General features: G+C 40.1%; 1 protein-coding gene across 5 annotated transcripts in view; it reads right to left on the minus strand.

Moving 5' to 3' along the window:
• The window catches only part of RHBDD1 (rhomboid domain containing 1), a 188,432-nt gene that overhangs the window by 106,108 nt on the left and 62,766 nt on the right, over positions 1-19,558 (minus strand). For all 5 annotated transcript variants that reach the window (XM_043445300.1, XM_043445301.1, XM_043445302.1 and 2 more), the window contains one exon: positions 8,788-8,844. In XM_043445300.1, coding sequence (XP_043301235.1) covers positions 8,788-8,844 — 57 coding nt within the window. The remainder of the gene's footprint in view (positions 1-8,787; positions 8,845-19,558) is intronic.

Below are 19,558 nucleotides of genomic sequence, written 5' to 3' on the forward strand. Positions count from 1 at the left end.
CGAGGGGCAGGGACACCTGGCAAGCCAGAGTCCATGGGGTTGCAAAGAGTCAGACACAACTTAGCAATTGCACAACATTCCCAGGTAGGTTATTACAGAGTATTGAGTAGCATTCCCTGTGATACACAGTTGTTGTTTAATCACTAAGTTGTGCCTGATTCTTTGAGACTCCATGGACTGCAGCCCACTAGGGTCCTCTGTCCATGGGATTTTCCAGGCAAGAATACTGGAGTGAGTTGCCATGTCCTTCTCCAGGGGATCTTCCTGACCCAGGGATGGAACCTGCATACCTTGCATTGCAGGCAGATTCTTTACCACTGAGCTACCTTGAAAGCCCGTGCTCTATATTAGGTTCTGATTAACTATTTTACATAAGAAGATACTAATTTAGAAGTCATGAGTAGTACTGGAGGGGGGCTGGGATGGGCTACTGACATATGGAGTGGGTTCTTTCAGTTTTGAGCTACTTAACACTGGAAGTATTTTCAGTGAAGACTTGGCTGGACTTGAGAGAATGGTTAAAATGTCAGTTGATAAAGCCTTCCTGTCCAATGGTTCCAACAATGACAGACAGATCAATATTAAAACATATACTGTAGGACTTCTGTGTTAGGTGTGATACTTCAGATGGTAGTAACTACAGTGCGATATAAGTGACGAGAGTTTCTCTAATTGTAATTCTATGTCAGAGATCATAGTTTCTATTCCAACCCTTTCAAGAAACTGGTTGCTAGATCAAAGAGGAGAAGAGAGAGCATGGCCATTAAATAATGCTTTAAGAGTCAAACTTTTACAAACTATTAACAAGGGGCAAAGTGACTTTTGCAAGATGTTTCCACCAAATTTTTCAACTCAGTTTGAGTTTATTTTATTGCTCACATTTATGGAATTTGTTTGGAAGAGCTTATTTTTCTCCACAGAAGACTAAGAGCTTAATTCTGGCATAATGAGAGAGTGTGCACATGCTAAGTCATTGCAGTCATGTCCAACTCTTTGCAACTCGATGGACTGTAGCCCACCAGGCTCCTCTGTCCATGGGGATTCTCCAGGCAAGAAAACTGGAGTAGGTTACCATGCCCTCCTTGCGGGGATCTTCTGGAGTCTCTTATGTCTCCTGCATTGGTAGCTAGGTTCTTTATCACTAGTGCCACCTGGGAAGCCCATAATGAGAAAGAAGTCCACTTAATTTTTTTCCTTCTCTCCTGCCACGGTCATACCCTTTGAAGATAATGTTCCAAATGTTTAATCAATGTGCTTCCTGTTGCTGATGAAAATTCCTACCCATCACTATGCATCTTCTGTCATATGCCTCCATATCATTCCATATCACCATAGTACAGGCCTGAGTTTAAACTTATGGCTTTAATAAGACTATAAGGGGGAAAAAAAAAAAAAAAGCCAACAAGAAGAACACTGGCGGGTAGAACCTGGCCAATTAAAATTTCATGTTCAGAATTTCTGGTAATTAATTTTAAAAAATGAAATGACAATAAAATTCAGCTGGATAATCTAACTATAAGTGCTTACATAAATATTTGTCATGTAAAGCATCCGTGTCTATTGGTTGTGTTTTTACAACAACTTTCAAGAGATTTAACTGACATACCATATAATTCATCAATTTAGAGCATATAACTCAATGGATCTTAGTAAATTCAGAGAGTTGTGCCGTCGTTACCATAAACAATTTGAGAACACTTATCATCCCTCAGAGAAACCTGCACTCTTTAGTTATGAGAGAGTTAACAGGCAGGAAGGCCAGAGGTTCCTGAGTGGCAGGAGGAAATAAACTGCAAGTGTCAGTTTGTTTTACTTCTCTACACAAAATTAAAAGAGGCTTCTTTTAATTCTGTGTTGAGGACACCTGGTTCTGCCTTGAGCTAACCAATGTGTTTTTCTTATGTTAATGAAACTGTGTATTTGCTTTGGAATTTGCCTTTCTTCAAAATGGTTCCCCCTAAGACTTTTCTTCTTTCCTCAAACCTTGGGCTGATAATGGCTCAACAAACCAGTGTTCCTGTCAATTGTTTTACGGCCTGGGGATGACACACCTCATGCCATCCTATCTCAAAAGTGCATATTGTGGGAAAGGGGCCTGGTGCAACTCCTTCAGCCTTGAGGTATCTCTCTTATCTGATAAATAGCTTTCTAACAGACATAAAACACCTTGCTAAAATCTAGGAAGGCAGGCACTCTTTCTGTCCCCTTTTGATGTATGTCAGAGGCTTTCCCTATCTCTATTACACTTTAATAAAACTTTGCTATACAAAAAGCTCCAAGTAGTCAAGCCTCATCTCTGACCCCAGATCAAAATCCTCTCCTCCGGAGGTCACACACACACATTGCTCACAGCAGCAACCTTTCATCCTGGGGACTTGTCTGGCATCTTCAAGACAAGGAAAGGATGATTGAAGCTCTAGTTCTTTACTCTCCTAGTAAACATGTTTTCTGCTATACTTTACTAACTCTGTGGTGTGCCTGTGTGTGTGAAATCAACAACCTTTCACTTACTAACCCCCGATCAGCCTCAGTTCAGTTCAGTTGCTCAGTCATGTCCGACTCTGCGACACCATGAGTCGCAGCACACCAGGCTTCACTGGAGTGACCGTCACCAACTCCCAGAGCTTGCTCAAACTCATGTCCGAGTCGGTGATGACATCCAACCATCTCATCCTCTGTCATCCCCTTCTTCTCCTGCCTTCAATCTTTCCCAGCATCAGGGTCTTTTCCAATGAATCAGTTCTTCACATCAGGTAGTAAAAGTATTAAAGTTTCAGCTTCAGCATCAGTCCTTCCAATGAATATTCAGGACTGGTTTACTTTAGGATGGACTGGTTGGATCTCCTTGCAGTCCAAGGGACTCTCAAGAGTCTTCTCCAACACCACAGTTCAAAAGCATCAGTTCTTTGGCACTCAGCTTTCTTTATGGTCCAGCTCTCACATCCATACATGACCACTGGAAAAACCATAGCTCTGACTAGACGGACCTCTGGTAGTAATGTCATGTCTCTGCTTTTTAATGTTGTCTAGGTGGGTCATAGCTTTTCTTCCAAAGAGCAAGTCTTTTAATTTCATGACTGCAGTCACCATCTGCAGTGATTTTGGAGCCCAAGAAAATAAAGTCTGTCACTGCTTCCATTGTTTCCCCACCTATTTGCTGTGAAGTGATGGGACTGGATGCCAATATCTTAGTTTTTTGAATATTGAGTTTTAAGCTGATCATCCTAGTCCTAAACAAACACTGGTCTACTTTCTGTCTCCACAGCTATGCCTATTCTGGACAATTTTATAAAAGGAATCATATAATGTGTGGTGTTTCATGTATCGCTTATTTCATTCAGCATAATGTTTTCATGGTTCATCCATGTTGTAGCACAAATCCTTATTTCATTCTTTTTTGTGGCCAAGTAATATTCCATTGTATAAATATATCACATTTTGTTTATTCACTCACCAATTGATGTCTTTTGGGTGATTTCTACCATTTTACTATTGTGAATAATGCTGCTACAAATATTTGTATACAAGTTGTTATTTGGACATATGTTTTCATTTCTCTTAGGTAAGTACCTAAGAGTGGAACTGCTAGGTCATATGGTAATCCTATATTTAACCATTTGAAACCACTAGAATGTTTTCCAAAGAAGTTATACAATTTTCTATTGTTTAGGTGGCCTAAAATATTGGAGTGGGTAGCTGTTCCATTCTCCAGGGGATCTTCTCAACCCAGGGATCAAACCCAGGTCTCCCACACTGCAGGTGAATTCTTTAGGTGGCTCAACTGGTAAAGAACCCACCTGCAATGTGGGCGACCTAAGTTTGATCCCTTGGCTGGGAAGATCCCCTGGAGAAGGGAACGGCTACCCACTCTAGTATTCTGGCCTGGAGAATTCTATGGACTATATAGTTCATGGGGTCACAAAGAGCTGGACATAACTGAGTGACTTTCACTTTCTTCACCAGCTGAGCCACCAGGGAAGCCCAGAAATTAATGGGGATTTACCAAACACCTCCTGTAACCCAACTTCTGTATTCTCTCTCACATTTCCCAGGTCAAAATATAAACATTATGATATTTAAATCAGGATAAGGATATATCCTCAAATCCCCTCAATGATTTAGGACTGAAATGGGATCTGGACACAATTTTTAATATGAACACTCTTCCTCAAATTGGTTTCTACTCAACAGAACAATCAGAAAAATTCAGCTCCCACTACTGTGTTGAGGAACACATACCAGCAAGTTTCATATCCTAAGATAAAGGAGACTATGGCACTGCTACAAACCTTGCTTTCTGTGCTTTTCACTGAAAAGCAAAAAAAAAAAAAACAACAAAAAACGACTCCCCAAACCTTTCACATAAGGACAAATGATCAATACATAATAAATACATCTACTTTACAAAGAACAAAAAGACAGGGGCAACCATTCCAGAACGTAATAGAATATTTATGGACAAGTCACTAAATACCACAGGATGCTTCAGCAATCCTGAATAGAGAGACCGCCCAATTCCCTAAGAGTGCCAATTATTTTATTGCAACACGAAAAGCACACTGGGCACTTTCCCATATGGCTCATTACCACTTTCAAATCCCTGTGGAAAGTCATTTTATTGCAGAAGGTCTAAGCAGCATTTCTACCTACCTACCCTCAAAAATATTCAGCTAATTCAAAATCCAAAATAGCCCCAAAGCTCTGAATACCTGTCTACACAGATACCAGAAACACGACATACATCTGTGGAGTTTCAATTGACAGATAAATTTGCTACGATTTGAGGCAATGTTTTCTTGATAGAGATGAACATCTTTCTTCGTGTTATTTCTTATTTAAAGCACGACTGAGCAGTGCCTTCACAAAATAAAGCCTATAACTCTAAACATCTGAATATTATAAAATCTAATTTGGTACTTGCCAGACAAAACATGGGGAGAGAGAAAGGGAAAGTTTTAGTGCTTTAAGTCAAAAAGACTAGTGTGGTTAAACGTTCTACATGATCAGTCCCAAGTTATCAACAGGACCCATCAATATCTATTACAATGAGGACAGGTCTCCTAGGACCAAAAATTTCCTACAGTTGTTCCACTGGCCCAATCAGATATTTTTAAATCTTCATAATAAACATGGCTAGAAAAACCTAACTATCAAACACTTAAGATAAATAAGTTTAAATTATATCCTGCGATGAATGCTAGTCTAATATTCTTTTGTAGTTATATACTTTGGCTCTGTAATAAAAGAAATTCTGGTTATCATTATTCTATAAACTACTCCATCTGTTCCCTATACACATACCAGGATTTCACGGCAAAAGAGATCAAGAAACACCACCAAGATCAGAAAGATTGGTAACAGCTTTTTAAACATTCATGAGGTTCTGTGACCTATAAATTCTTTTCCAGCTAAGGACGACCATATTCAGAATAAATCATTGCCTGTAAGAGATACATATGCTCTCATAAAAGTTCCCTAGGTGACCATTAGCATGGCCACCTGGCCTTATGTAGTGCTGCCTTTGAAGAAATCCAATCACTTCAGCGGAAGAAATATAAATATGGTAATCTTACAGGGGATAGGAAAGGAAGGCGAGAGAGGCTTTTATTGTTGCCTTTCAATCTCTGGTCTGCGTGTCTACTCTGCTGATGCCTCTTTCATATGAAGGAGGCTGTTAGCAAGTTTCCCTTTTTTCTTAGGAAGTTCAAAAAAGATGAAAGTCAAGTCAGTAAGGGAAACTGCCCTCTTTGCTAAGGTGAAATCAGTAGAATGACTATGTCATATCCATGTACAAGAGAAACAGCAGGGGCGAGGAATCAGTGACCTGCATGTTTAGTCCTAGTTGTGTAGCTAAGTACCTGTATGACTTTAGCCAAAATATTTAACATTTTTAAACCTCAATTCCCAATTGTCACAGAAGATGTTGGGATGAGGTCATTGATGATAGTTCAAGCCACGTCTGTGCACAAATATGTTATTATTCTCTTCATCCAGAGGATCATTCCTGTTTCTCTTGGAGATTTAAAAAATGAACCAGGAGAGAAGTCCCTTTTCCTTTAGCACTCTGAGGTATTAGGAGCCATATATACTGGAGAGAATAAGGCCAATAGGAAGAGAGAAATCACCATGGGAGACACAGCCAAAACGGTCTTCCTGTATGATTCACCTCTTCCGAGTCACATGGACTGAGAAACCTCTACTCAAACTTAAGTCAGTGTGAGCTGGCCTCCATAACCAACAGCCAAAAGGACCCAGTGTTCTTCCATAAGACTGTATCAGCTCTGTTGACAACTAATCATCACACCTCCTCTTGTCAGGTGAGTTCAGATAGAAGCAAGTGAGCTTGCACTGTGTAGCAACTGTGCCTTTCCTGCATCAAGACCACAGTTGCAGGATTTTAAGCATCCAGAGCATCAGAAGTGAAAGCCTCAGAGTGAAGCCTCTGGGGAACAACAGTATTCATCACTGTAGCCCATAAGCCTAGGCAATCCCAACCATCTAAGCCTATGATTTTCCTTCCTGAATCCATTAGAATCACTTGAGAAGCTTTTTTTTTTTAAAAAAAAACAAAAACAAAAAAAAGGTCCAAGTCCCTGTCTCTACCCCAATTATAACTTAACTGGTCTGGGTTGAATTCAAGCCATGGACACACTGTAAAATCTTCTCAAGTGGTTCACATCAACAGCCAAGTTTGACCATCATGATCCGAGCCTTTACAACTACATCAAAAACATATCTTGATCGTAACTCTTAACAGTATCATTCTACAGAGTAAATCATTCAGTGGCACTCCACTACATTCTGGATAATTCCAGGCAGGCTTTTTCATAAAGGGTTGAAAAGCCCTTCCCTTTCACTGCTTTCCTTAACTCCATCAAGTTAAATAAGGATGCTTACTTAATGCATCAAGACCCAGCACTCCACTTCTTCTAGATGACCTCTGGTAACTGCAACCCTGCTCCCTCCCTTCCAGGCTGAGCGCTGACTGCATTGCATCAGTATCTCTGAAATGGCCTACCTCTGCCAGGAAGGAGCAACCGGGACTGGACGAGATCTTCTACCAAATCAAGTAGAAGAAGGGAGAAAACACATGAGATGGATGTTTTCAGGTATTGTATAATTGGCACTTCAAGATTCTGAATCTTGAGAGAAGGGAAATAAAGGAAATGAGCCTGAAGGCACTCTCTAGACTGTGGTTCGGGGAGCAGCGAGGGACACAGCCAGATGCAGCAGGCTCCCTGAGCAGAGGTGGAATTTGCAGGGCGGAATACAGCAAAGGAGAAAACTGTGTGTACAGAAAAACCTCCAGAAATCTTCCTGGGGTCAATTGGAGATTTTGTTGAACATTAACTATCATCATGTTATTCTGTACTACTTGACTCCATGGTTCACCATTCCATTTCCTACACCCAGATTAGTCCTATTCGCGTCTACTGTTTTGCCTTTCCAAATGCATGGCACCTACAATCAAGTCCCGGTTACAAACTCTGAGACAAGGACTATAGCTGTTTCTCTCTCTCCCACAGTGGTCAGGCTGACAAACATGCACGGCACGACCACTCTCAGAGTGCTGCTGGGGAAACCAGACTGAGGATCAGAAAACTGTATGGGAAAATAAAGCAGAAGCACCAATATGGATCTAATTATATAATTCTTAATACTTGTATTATTTAAGCCAGGGATCAAAAAGCTACAAGTCGGAGTACAAATACAGCCCACTGCCTGTTTTTATAAATAAGGTTTTACTGGAACACAACTAAGGACATCTGCTTATGAATAGTGCATGGTTGGCTTCCCAGGTGGTACTAGAGGTAAAGAACCCACTTGCCAATGCAAGAGATGCAAAGACTTGGGTTCGATCCCTGGGTTGGGAAGATCCCCTGGAGGAGGAAATGGCAACCCACTCCAGTATTCTTTCCTGGAAAATCCCATGGACAGAGGAGACTGGTATGCTAGAGGCCATGAGGTCACAAAGAATAGGACATGACTGAGTGACTGAACAGTGTATGGTCGTCGTCACACTATGACGACAGGTTGCCTAGTTGAGACAAAAACTATATATGGTCAACAAAGCCTTTAGACCCTCAAACAGTAGCTACTTGGCCCTTTACAGGAAAGGTTGCTGACTCCATATTTAAACAGCAATGGTTCTTGACAGGCAGGACTGTAAAGCCACCCACTGCCTCTGGAGCTCAGGTTCTTTGACGCTTGTCTGCTGGTACTGATCCAGGATATTACAGTGCAGCCTCGTCAGGCTGGAATGTAAGGGTTTTAGCTTAAAACAGGTCATATGCTTCAACAGGAAGTCCTTTCTACCTATTTACAAAGACCTCTAGGAAAAAATACCTTCTCCTCTTTAACTATTAGAGGAATGCCTATCTCAGCTTCTTACAGTAAGTGTGATTCTTCCTGAATATGTAGGTGGAGTGGACCGTGGAGAACTATATATATGAAAGTAACTTCTAACACTTAGCCAGTGAATGGTCTCTTAAGCTGAGTATCAAGGGGCCCGTTTCTCATATAAATCTTAACATGTCTGAGAAACCTCAAACCAATCATTTAACATTTTCTTGCTGGAGTTCCCTCCTTCCCTAACAACGCATCCAAATATGCTCCCTGGACAGCCCCCCGATCTAGGTTCCAGGGACATTAGAGGCACAAGGACGTAATATCTGGTGTACTCTCCAGAAGCATAAACTCATATTACCTTACGGGAGCTCTGTAGTAACAAACAGTATAATTTTTAAAAACAAGTTTAACTGTATTGAATGAAATGAAGTTACTTACCTGAACTATTAAAGTAGTACTGCTGTCCTGGGTAATCAATATTGGAGGGGAAAATGCCTAAATATGAAGGAAAAAAAAATTTTAATTGTAGCCATAGACTCTGCCCTAACCCCTATTGCCAGTTTTACTAAGGTATGATTAACAAATTAAAATTGTACATGTTTAGGTTGGTGGTGATTTTTTTAAAAGGTGTACAATGGGATGATTTAATACACATATATATTATGAAATGATAACCACAATTAAGTTAATTAACACATCTATCACTTTATATACTTACCATTGTGTGTATATACATATGAGAAAACATAAGATCTATTCTCTTAGTAAATTTCAAGTAATATTTCAAGTATAATAAAGTGCTATTTACTACAGTCACAATGCTGAACATTACATCCCCAGAACTTACTCATCTTATAACTGAAAGCTTGTACCCTTTGACCAACATCTCTGTATTTACCCCACCTGCCACCCCCTGGAAACCACTGTTCTACTCTCTGGTTCTGTGAGTTCAGCGTTTTTAGATTTCACATGTAAGTGACAACATACTTAATTATCTGGCTTATTTCACTTAGCACAATGTCCTCCTGGTTCACCCACTTTGTCAAAAACAGGACTAGTTTCCTTTTTATGACTGATGATACTCCATTATACCTGCACACATACCACATTTTCTTCACCCATTCATCACACATGTGGGATGTTTCCCTATATTGGCTATAGTGAACAAATGCTATCAGGAACCTGGATCATACGGTAGGGCTGTTTTTTATTTTTTGAGGACTCCCCATGCCATTTTCCATAGTGGCTGCACCAATACACGTTCTCACTAACATCCTCACCAAACTTTGTTATCTCTTGTCTTTTTGATAACAGCTGTCTTAACAACTCCTGACTGCAACTGATGTTATAAAGCTACAGTAAACAAAACAGTATGTGCACGTGTGTGTGCCCAGACACGCAGCCGTGCCCACTCAGTCATACCCAGCTTTCTGCGACCCCTTGCACTGTAGCCCGCCAGACTCCTCTGTCCATGGGATTCTCCAGGCAAGACTAGTGATGTGGGTTGCCATTTCCTTCTCTAGAGGATCTTCCTGACCCAGCGATCGATCCCGTGTCTTCTTTGTCTCCTGCACTGGCAGGCAGATTCTTTACCACTGAGCCACCTGGGAAGCCCATTGTATACTATAAAACTATAGTAAACAAAACAGGATGGTACTGGAATAAAAATAGAATAGCCCTAAAGTTGTAACTACCACTCTTTCCAACAATTACTAGCTTCTTTGTAACAAAGCTCAAAGTCATTATACATAATTTCTGAACAATTAAAATATATTCTTTTGTTTGGGGTTAGTCCTACAGGGAACAGAACGTGGTGGAGACAGTGAAACTCTAACTTATATTCTCTGAAGTTCCTTAAGGTTCCTGACAACATAAGGTGGTCTCTGCCTTCTACGGGACCAAGCTTGGTCTTTGAGATCTCTGTACAAGTAGAGATGCTCTGGCTACTGAGAGAACATGCCCCATAACAAGGGTGTTTGTGAGCCATGTTCTTACCCCTCCTAAGGGACTTTCCTGTTTCTTACCCCTCCTTAAGGGCAATAGGACAGAAAATTCAGCACTGCTGAAGAAAAGGAGAGAGGGAAGCGTAACAGGGGACACCTTCAGCGTGATGCTCCTTTCCCAGGAGTTGTCAGACAGCCGCTTTCATGTATTTTCACAGGGCTCCTGTGGCACCTCAGTTCTCAAATCACTCTAGATCTTTCTCCTGCTTTGCCGGAAAAAAAAAGGCAGAGATTGCAGGCTATTTGTGAACAGCACTGAATGTTTCAAGTTCTAGTATTCAACTTTCTACTTATTATCCTGAAAACAGAATTATATAAAAATAAGTCTCCTTAGAAAACAGGCAAGGATTCAAGGAGGAAACTAAAAGTTAAAATGTTATAATTATGGGGAAAATTCTCTTTAAAAACAAAGTATTTGCCTAAATTTTGTAGTATGTCTGTAAGAAAGCTTTACTAATCACTCAATCCTCAGACACCCCCACACAAAAAGGAAACAAAATATCAGACTCCCAAGAATTATTTCTTTTCCTATATCAGCACTGAGGACATTTGGGCAACAAAACTCATAACTGGATTTCCATAATTATATCAAAAATATAATAAAACTCTACATTTTCAATACAGGAAGCTCCTGCTACCTCCTCCAGGCACACACACCAGAAACACAGTAAGATGCAAATGTAGGAAAATAAAAACATGTGTGGATGCAACACAGTTTGTAAAAATCACCCAAAAGGGAATACAACCAGCTAATAAAGGCAAGGGCACAATGTTTGGAAAGCTTTCTAATGCCATGAATATTATACAGTTTGTAAGAATACCAGTCATCAGCACAAATAGTGAAAACAAATTATTTATGGTTCAAAAGAAGGTAAAATAGTTTCAGAAGATTCCCCATGAGTAAAAGATGAAATATAGGAACTCATATGGTCTATAGAACAAGTGTTGGCAAAACAGTTTCCTTATAAGTCACGACTAGTATAGCATTCTCAATTAAGAGAGCCAAAAAATTCAAAGGTTTCCTAAGTAAAATAAAGTATTTTCATTGAGCAGCAATTAGAAGGGAAAAAAATTTTTTTAATTAAAAAGCAGGAGCCACCATGCATGTGAAGATGGCGGAGGAGTAGGACGGGGAGACCACTTTCTCTCCTACAAATTCATCAAAAGAATAACTGAACGCAGAGCAAACTTCGCAAAACAACTTCTGATCGCTAGCTGAGGTCATCAGGCGCCCAGAAAAGCAGCCCATTGTCTTCAAAAGGAGGTAGGACAAAATATAAAAGATTAAAAGTGAGACAAAAGAGCTAAGGACGGAGATCCGTCCCGGGAAGGGAATCTTAGGCGGCATTGCTTGGAGTAGGGTCCGGGCCTGAGTGCCCTGAGGACAATCGGAGGGAGCTTCTGTGAGGTGCCAACTTGAACTGTGGGAGACCAAAGGAGAGAGAGTACATTAACCGGCCCGAACACACTGCCGGCCGTTCGCAGAACAAAGGGACCGAGAAAGTCCAGAGAAGAGCTCGCAGGCTGCGGACCGGCCCAGCCCAGCCCCGCCAGAGGCAGGAGGCAGGGGGGAGGGGAAGGTCGCGGCGAGACACAGGGCGCAGGCACCCGACCGGCGCGGGTGGGGACTGGGGCTGGGGACGCGGAGGGCAGAAGGCGCGCGCACCGGACTGGCGCCAGCGGAAACTGAGACTGGGTCCGCGGAAGGGAGTGGGCGCGCCACACCTGGGGAGAGTGCGCCCACCAAGCCCCTGGCTGCCTGGACCGCTCTGACGGGGAAGGCACAGAGGGCAGGCGCAGCTTTTCCTTCCGCGCTTTTGTGGAACACCCGAGGGCTGGAACCTCGCGCAGCGCGGGCCGCGCTCCATATAGAACAGCCGGGAGCCTGAGCAGCACAGACGGAGAAAGCGGCGTCGGCCCCTCCCTGCAGCGCCAGCCCGTCCCCGCGGCGCAAGCCCCTCCCTGCCCCGCAGAGCGACGGAACTAGCTACCTGAATAAGAGTCCACCTCCGCCCGCCTGTGTCAGGGCGGAAATGAGGCTCTGAAGAGACCGGCAAACAGAAGCCAAACAAACAAAGGGAACCGCCTCAGAAGGGACTGGAGCAACAGATTAAAATCCCTCTAGAAAACACCGACTACACCGGAAGGGGCCTGTAGATATCGAGAAGTGTAAGCTGGAACGAGGAGCTATCTGAAACTGAGCCAAACCCACACTGACCGCAACAGTTCCAGACAAACTCCTAGATATAATTTTACTTTTTTCTTTTTTTTTTTTTATTATTTTTTCTTTTTTTATTTTTTCTCTTTTATTTTCCTTTAAAATCCCCTATTACTCCCCCATTACTCCTTAACTTTCATTTCCATAGATTTTTATGATTTTTTTAATTAGGGGAAAAAAAATTTTTTTTTTTGCTTTTTTCTTTTTTTTTTTCTTTTTCTTTTCTTTTTCTTTTTTTTTCTTCTTTTTTTTCTTTCCTTTTTCTCTTCTATTTTCTATTTTTCTTTTTCTCTTATTTCTTTTAAAGTCCTCTAGTACTCCTCTACTACTCCTTAATTTTCATTTTCAATACACTATAACCTTACCAAAAAAAAAAGAAGAGAAGCCCTATTTTTAAACCGAAGATTATTCTCTCCCAATCTTGACTCTCTGTTTTCTACCTCAGAACACCTCTATTTCCTCCTTTCCCCTTCTCTTCCCAATCCAATTCTGTGAATCTTTGTAGGTGACTGGGCTACGGAGAACACTCTGGGAACAGACAGCTGCGTAGATCTGTCTCTCTCCTCTTGAGTCCCCCTTTTTCTCCTCCTGCTCATCTCTATCTCCCTCCTCCCTCTCCTCTTCTTCATGTAACTCTGTGAACCTCTCTGGGTGTCACTAACGGGGGAGAATCTTTTCACCATTAACCTAGAAGTTTTCTTATCAGTGCTGTATAGTTGGAGAAGTCCTGAGACTACAGGAAGAATAAAACTGAAATCCAGAGGCAGGAGACTTAAGCCCAAAACCTGAGAACACCAGAAAACTCCTGACTACATGGAACTTTAAGTAATAAGTGACTGTCCAAAAGCCTCCATACCTACACTGAAACCAACCACCACCCAAGAGCCAATAAGTTTTAGAGCAAGACATACCACGCAAATTCTCCAGCAACGCAGGAACATAGCCGTGAATGTCAACATACAGGCTGCCCAAGGACACAACTAACACATAGACCCATCTCAAAACTCATTACTGGGCACTCCATTGCTCTCCAAAGAGAAGAAATCAAATTGCATGCACCAGTACACTGACGCAAGCTTCCCTAACCAGGAAACCTTGACAAGCCAATCGTCTAACCCCACCCACGGGGTAAATCCTCCACAATAAAAAGGAACCACAGACCTCCAGAATACAGAAAGCCCACTCCAGACACAGCAATCTAAACAAGATGAAAAGGCAAAGAAATACCCAACAGGTAAAGGAACATGAAAAATGCCCATCAAGTCAAACAAAAGAGGAGGAGATAGGGAATCTACCTGAAAAAGAATTTAGAATAATGATAATAAAAATGATCCAAAATCTTGAAAACAAAATGGAGTTACAGATAAATAGCCTGGAGACAAAGATTGAAAAGATACAAGAAATGTTTAATAAAGACCTAGAAGAAATAAAAAAGAGTCAATTAAAAATGAATAATGCAATGAATGAGATCAAAAACACTTTGGAGGGAACCAAGAGTAGACTAACGGAAGCAGAAGATAGGATAAGTGAGATAGAAGATAAAATGGTGGAAATAAATGAAGCAGAGAGGAAAAAAGAAAAAAGGATCAAAAGAAATGAGGACAACCTCAGGGACCTCTGGGACAATGTGAAACGCCCCAACATTCGAATCATAGGAGTTCCAGAAGAAGAAGACAAAAAGAAAGGCCATGAGAAAATACTCGAGGAGATAATAGCTGAAAACTTCCCTAAAATGGGGAAGGAAATAGCCACCCAAGTCCAAGAAGCCCAGAGAGTCCCAAACAGGATAAACCCAAGGCGAAACACCCCAAGACACATATTAATCAAATTAACAAAGATCAAAAACAAAGAACAAATATTAAAAGCAACAAGGGAGAAACAAAAAATAACACACAAAGGGATCCCCATAAGGATAACAGCTGATCTATCAATAGAAACCCTCCAGGCCAGAAGGGAATGGCAGGACGTACTGAAAGTAATCAAAGAGAATAACCTACAACCTAGATTACTGTATCCAGCAAGGATCTCATTCAGATATGAAGGAGAACTCAAAAGCTTTACAGATAAGCAAAAGCTGAGAGAATTCAGCACCACCAAACCAGCTCTTCAACAAATGCTAAAGGATCTTCTCTAGACAGGAAACCCACAAAGGTTGTATAAACGTGAACCCAAAACAACAAAGTAAATGGCAACGGGACCACACCTATCAATAATTACCCTAAATGTAAATGGGTTGAATGCCCCAACCAAAAGACAAAGATTGGCTGAATGGATAAAAAAACAAGACCCCTATATATGCTGTCTACAAGAGACCCACCTCAAAACAAGAGACACATACAGACTAAAAGTGAAGGGCTGGAAAAAAATATTTCATGCAAACGGAGACCAAAAGAAAGCAGGAGTCACAATACTCATATCAGATAAAATAGACTTTCAAATAAAGGATGTGAAAAGAGACAAAGAAGGACACTACATAATGATCAAAGGATCAATCCAAGAAGAAGATATAACAATTATAAATATATATGCACCCAACATAGGAGCACCGCAATATGTACGGCAAACACTAACGAGTATGAAAGAGGAAATAAATAGTAACACAATAATAGTGGGAGACTTTAATACCCCACTCACAACTATGGATAGATCAACTAAACAGAAAATTAACAAGGAAACACAAACCTTAAATGACACAATGGACCAGCTAGACCTAATTGATATCTATAGGACATTTCACCCCAAAACAATCAACTTCACCTTTTTCTCAAGTGCACACGGAACCTTCTCCAGAATAGATCACATCCTGGGCCATAAATCTGGTCTTGGAAAATTCAAAAAAATTGAAATCATTCCAGTCATCTTTTCTGACCACAGTGCAGTAAGATTAGATCTCAATTACAGGAAAAAAATTGTTAAAAATTCAAACATATGGAGGCTAAATAACACGCTTCTGAATAACCAACAAATCATAGAAGAAATCAAAAAAGAAATCAAAATATGTATAGAAATGAATGAAAATGAAAACACAACAACCCAAAACCTATGGGACACTGTAAAAGCAGTGCTAAGGGGAAGGTTCATAGCATTACAGGCTTACATCAAGAAACAAGAAAAAAGCCAAATAAATAACCTAACTCTACACCTAAAGCAATTAGAGAAGGAAGAAATGAAGAACCCCAGGGTTAGCAGAAGGAAAGAAATCTTAAAAATTAGGGCAGAAATAAATGCAAAAGAAACTAAAGAGACCATAGCAAAAATCAACAAAGCTAAAAGCTGGTTTTTTGAAAAAATAAACAAAATTGACAAACCATTAGCAAGACTCATTAAGAAACAAAGAGAGAAGAACCAAATTAACAAAATTAGAAATGAAAATGGAGAGATCACAACAGACAACACTGAAATACAAAGGATCATAAGAGACTACTATCAGCAGCTCTATGCCAATAAAATGGACAACTTGGAAGAAATGGACAAATTCTTAGGAAAGTATAACTTTCCAAAACTGAACCAGGAAGAAATAGAAGATCTTAACAGACCCATCACAAGCAAGGAAATCGAAACTGTAATCAGAAATCTTCCAGCAAACAAAAGCCCAGGACCAGATGGCTTCACAGCTGAATTCTACCAAAAATTTAGAGAAGAACTAACACCTATCTTACTCAAACTCTTCCAGAAAATTGCAGATGAAGGTAAGCTTCCAAACTCATTCTATGAGGCCACCATCACCCTAATTCCAAAACCAAAGATGTCACAGAAAAAGAAAACTACAGGCCAATATCACTGATGAAAAAAAAAAAAAAAATCCTTAACAAAATTCTAGCAAACAGAATCCAAACAACATTTAAAAAAATTCATTACACCAGACCAAGTGGGCTTTATCCAGGAATGCAAGGATCTAATGTCCGCAATCATCAATGTATACACACATTTAACAAATTGAAGATAAAAATTCATATGATTATTCTCATAGAATTTGCAGAGGAAAGCCTTTGACAAAATTTCAACCCTCAATTTATGATTAAACTTCTTTCCAAAAAGCAGGAATTAAGGAGAGGAACTATATCCTCCACATAATAAAGCTTATATATGACAAACCCACAGCAAGCATCCACCCTCAATGCGTGAAAAATTGAAAGCATTTCCCCTGAAAATCAGGAACAAACGACAAGGGTGCCCACTCTCACCACTACTGTTCAACATAGTGTTGGAAGTTTTGGCCACAGCAAATCAGAGCAGAAAAAGAAGTAAAAGGAATCCAGATAGGAAAAGAAGAAGTGAAACTCTCACTGTTTGCAGATGACATGATCCTCTACATAGAAAACCCTAAAGACTCTTCCAGAAAATTACTAGAGCTAATCAATGAATATAGTAAAGTTGCAGGATATAAAATTAACCACACGAAAATCCCTTGCATTCCTATATACTAACAATGAGAAAACAGAAAGAGAAATTAAGGAAACAATACCATTCACCATTGCAACAAAAAGAATAAAATACTTAGGAGTATATCTACCTAAAGAAACAAAAGACCTATACATAGAAACTATAAAACACTGATGAAAGAAATCAAAGAGGACACAAATAGATGGAGAAATATTCCGAGTTATGTATTGGAAGAATCAATATGGTGAAAATGAGTATACTACCCAAAGCAATCTATAGATTCAATGCAATCCCTATCAAGCTACCAACCGTATTTTTCACAGAACTAGACCAAAGAATTTCACAATTTGTATGGAAATACAAAAAACCTCGAATAGCCAAAGTAATCTTGAGAAAGAAGAATGGAACTGGAGGAATCAACCGGCCTGACTTCAGACTCTACTACAAAGCCACAGTCATCAAGACAGTATGGTACTGGCACAAAGACAGAAATATAGATCAATGGAACAGAATAGAAAGCCCAGAGATAAATCCACGAACCTATGGACACCTTATCTTTGACAAAGGAGGCAAGGATATACAATGGAAAAAAGACAACCTCTTTAACAAGTGGTGCTGGGAAAACTGGTCAACCACTTGTAAAAGAATGAAACTAGAACACTTTCTAACACCATACACAAAAATAAACTCAAAATGGATTAAAGATCTAAATGTAAGACCAGAAACTATAAAACTCCTAGAGGAGAACATAGGCAAAACACTCTCCGACATAAATCACAGCAAGATCCTCTATGACCCACCTCCCAGAATATGGGAAATAAAAGCAAAACTAAACAAATGGGATCTAATGAAACTTAAAAGCTTTTGCACTACAAAGGAAACTATAAGTAAGGTGAAAAGACAGCCCTCAGATTGGGAGAAATAATAGCAAATGAAGAAACAGACAAAGGATTAATCTCAAAAATATACAAGCAACTCCTGAAGCTCAATTCCAGAAAAATAAATGACCCAATCAAAAAATGGGCCAAAGAAGCTAAACAAGACACTTTCTCCAAAAGAAGAGCATACAAGATGGCTAACAAACACATGAAAAGTGCTCAACATCACCTCATTATTAGAGAAATGCAAATCAAAACCCACAATGAGGTACCATTACACACCAGTCAGGGTGGCTGCTATCCAAAAGTCTACAAGCAATAAATGCTGGAGAGGGTGTGGAGAAAAGGGAACCCTCTTACACTGTTGGTGGAATGCAAACTAGTACAGCCGCTATGGAAAACAGTGTGGAGATTTCTTAAAAAACTGGAAATAGAACTGCCATATGACCCAGCAATCCCACTTCTGGGCATACAACACTGAGGAAACCAGATCTGAAAGAGACACGTGCACCCCAATGTTCATCGCAGCACTGTTTATAATAGCCAGGACATGGAAGCAACCTAGATGCCCATCAGCAGATGAATGGATAGGAAGCTGTGGTACATATACACCATGGAATATTACTCAGCCATTAAAAAGAATTCATTTGAATCAGTTCTAATGAGATGGATGAAACTGGAGCCCATTATACAGAGTGAAGTAAGCCAGAAAGATAAAGAACATTACAGCATACTAACACATATATATGGAATTTAGAAAGATGGTAACGATAACCCTATATGCAAAACAGAAAAAGAGACACAGAAATACAGAACAGACTTTTGAACTCTGTGGGAGAAGGTGAGGGTGGGATGTTTCAAAAGAACAGCATGTATACTATCTATGGTGAAACAGATCACCAGCCCAGGTGGGATGCATGAGACAAGTGCGCCGGCCTGGTGCACTGGGAAGACCCAGAGGAATCGGGTGGAGAGGGAGGTGGGAGGGGGGATCGGGATGGGGAATAAGTGTAAATCTATGGCTGATTCATATCAATGTATGACAAAACCCACTGAAATGTTGTGAAGTAATTAGCCTCCAACTAATAAAAAAATTTAAAAAAAAAAAAGAATAAGGGTAGTCAATCCAATAACTGTTGAATAAAATGCCTTTGGCACCTCAAACTCTTAAAAATAATAAGTAGAGGGACTCTGCTTATTCTGCATCGGGGGAGACAAAATAGTCCACATAAAAAAAATCTTTATAGAAACTCTCCCTAAGATAAAGAGTTGACAGAAAACTTTAACTTAATCTCTAACATTTAAAAATGTAACATTTTAATAAAAATAATGTTTTAGTTTTTCCTGGTGCCTAAAAAGACATTTTTGAATATGACTTAAAGTTTTTTTTTTTTTAATGACTCACGTTCATTATGATCAATTATTATACTCCACTGCAGTCTAATGATGCCCAGAGGGACAATTACAGAGAGTGGAACTGTTTGCTGCTGCATCTGAGTGTCCTTACATAGCTGTGTTTTCAGGGCTGGTTTCTGACTGTGATGGGCTTTCTACCGCTCCCAATGCTCTTAGCCGTGATTTCTCAATACTGTTAGATGTTGATCACCATTGGTCATTTCCACAAATGTTCCCGATTTGGAGCTTCACCAAGAAAACATTCTCTTGTGTTTTTAAAAAATAGTGAGACCACAACAGAGATTTACAGCAATAATGACAAGTATTGGGCT

Source organism: Cervus canadensis, chromosome 24 (genome assembly GCF_019320065.1).
Source record: "Cervus canadensis isolate Bull #8, Minnesota chromosome 24, ASM1932006v1, whole genome shotgun sequence".
Classification (NCBI taxonomy): Eukaryota; Metazoa; Chordata; class Mammalia; order Artiodactyla; family Cervidae; genus Cervus; species Cervus canadensis.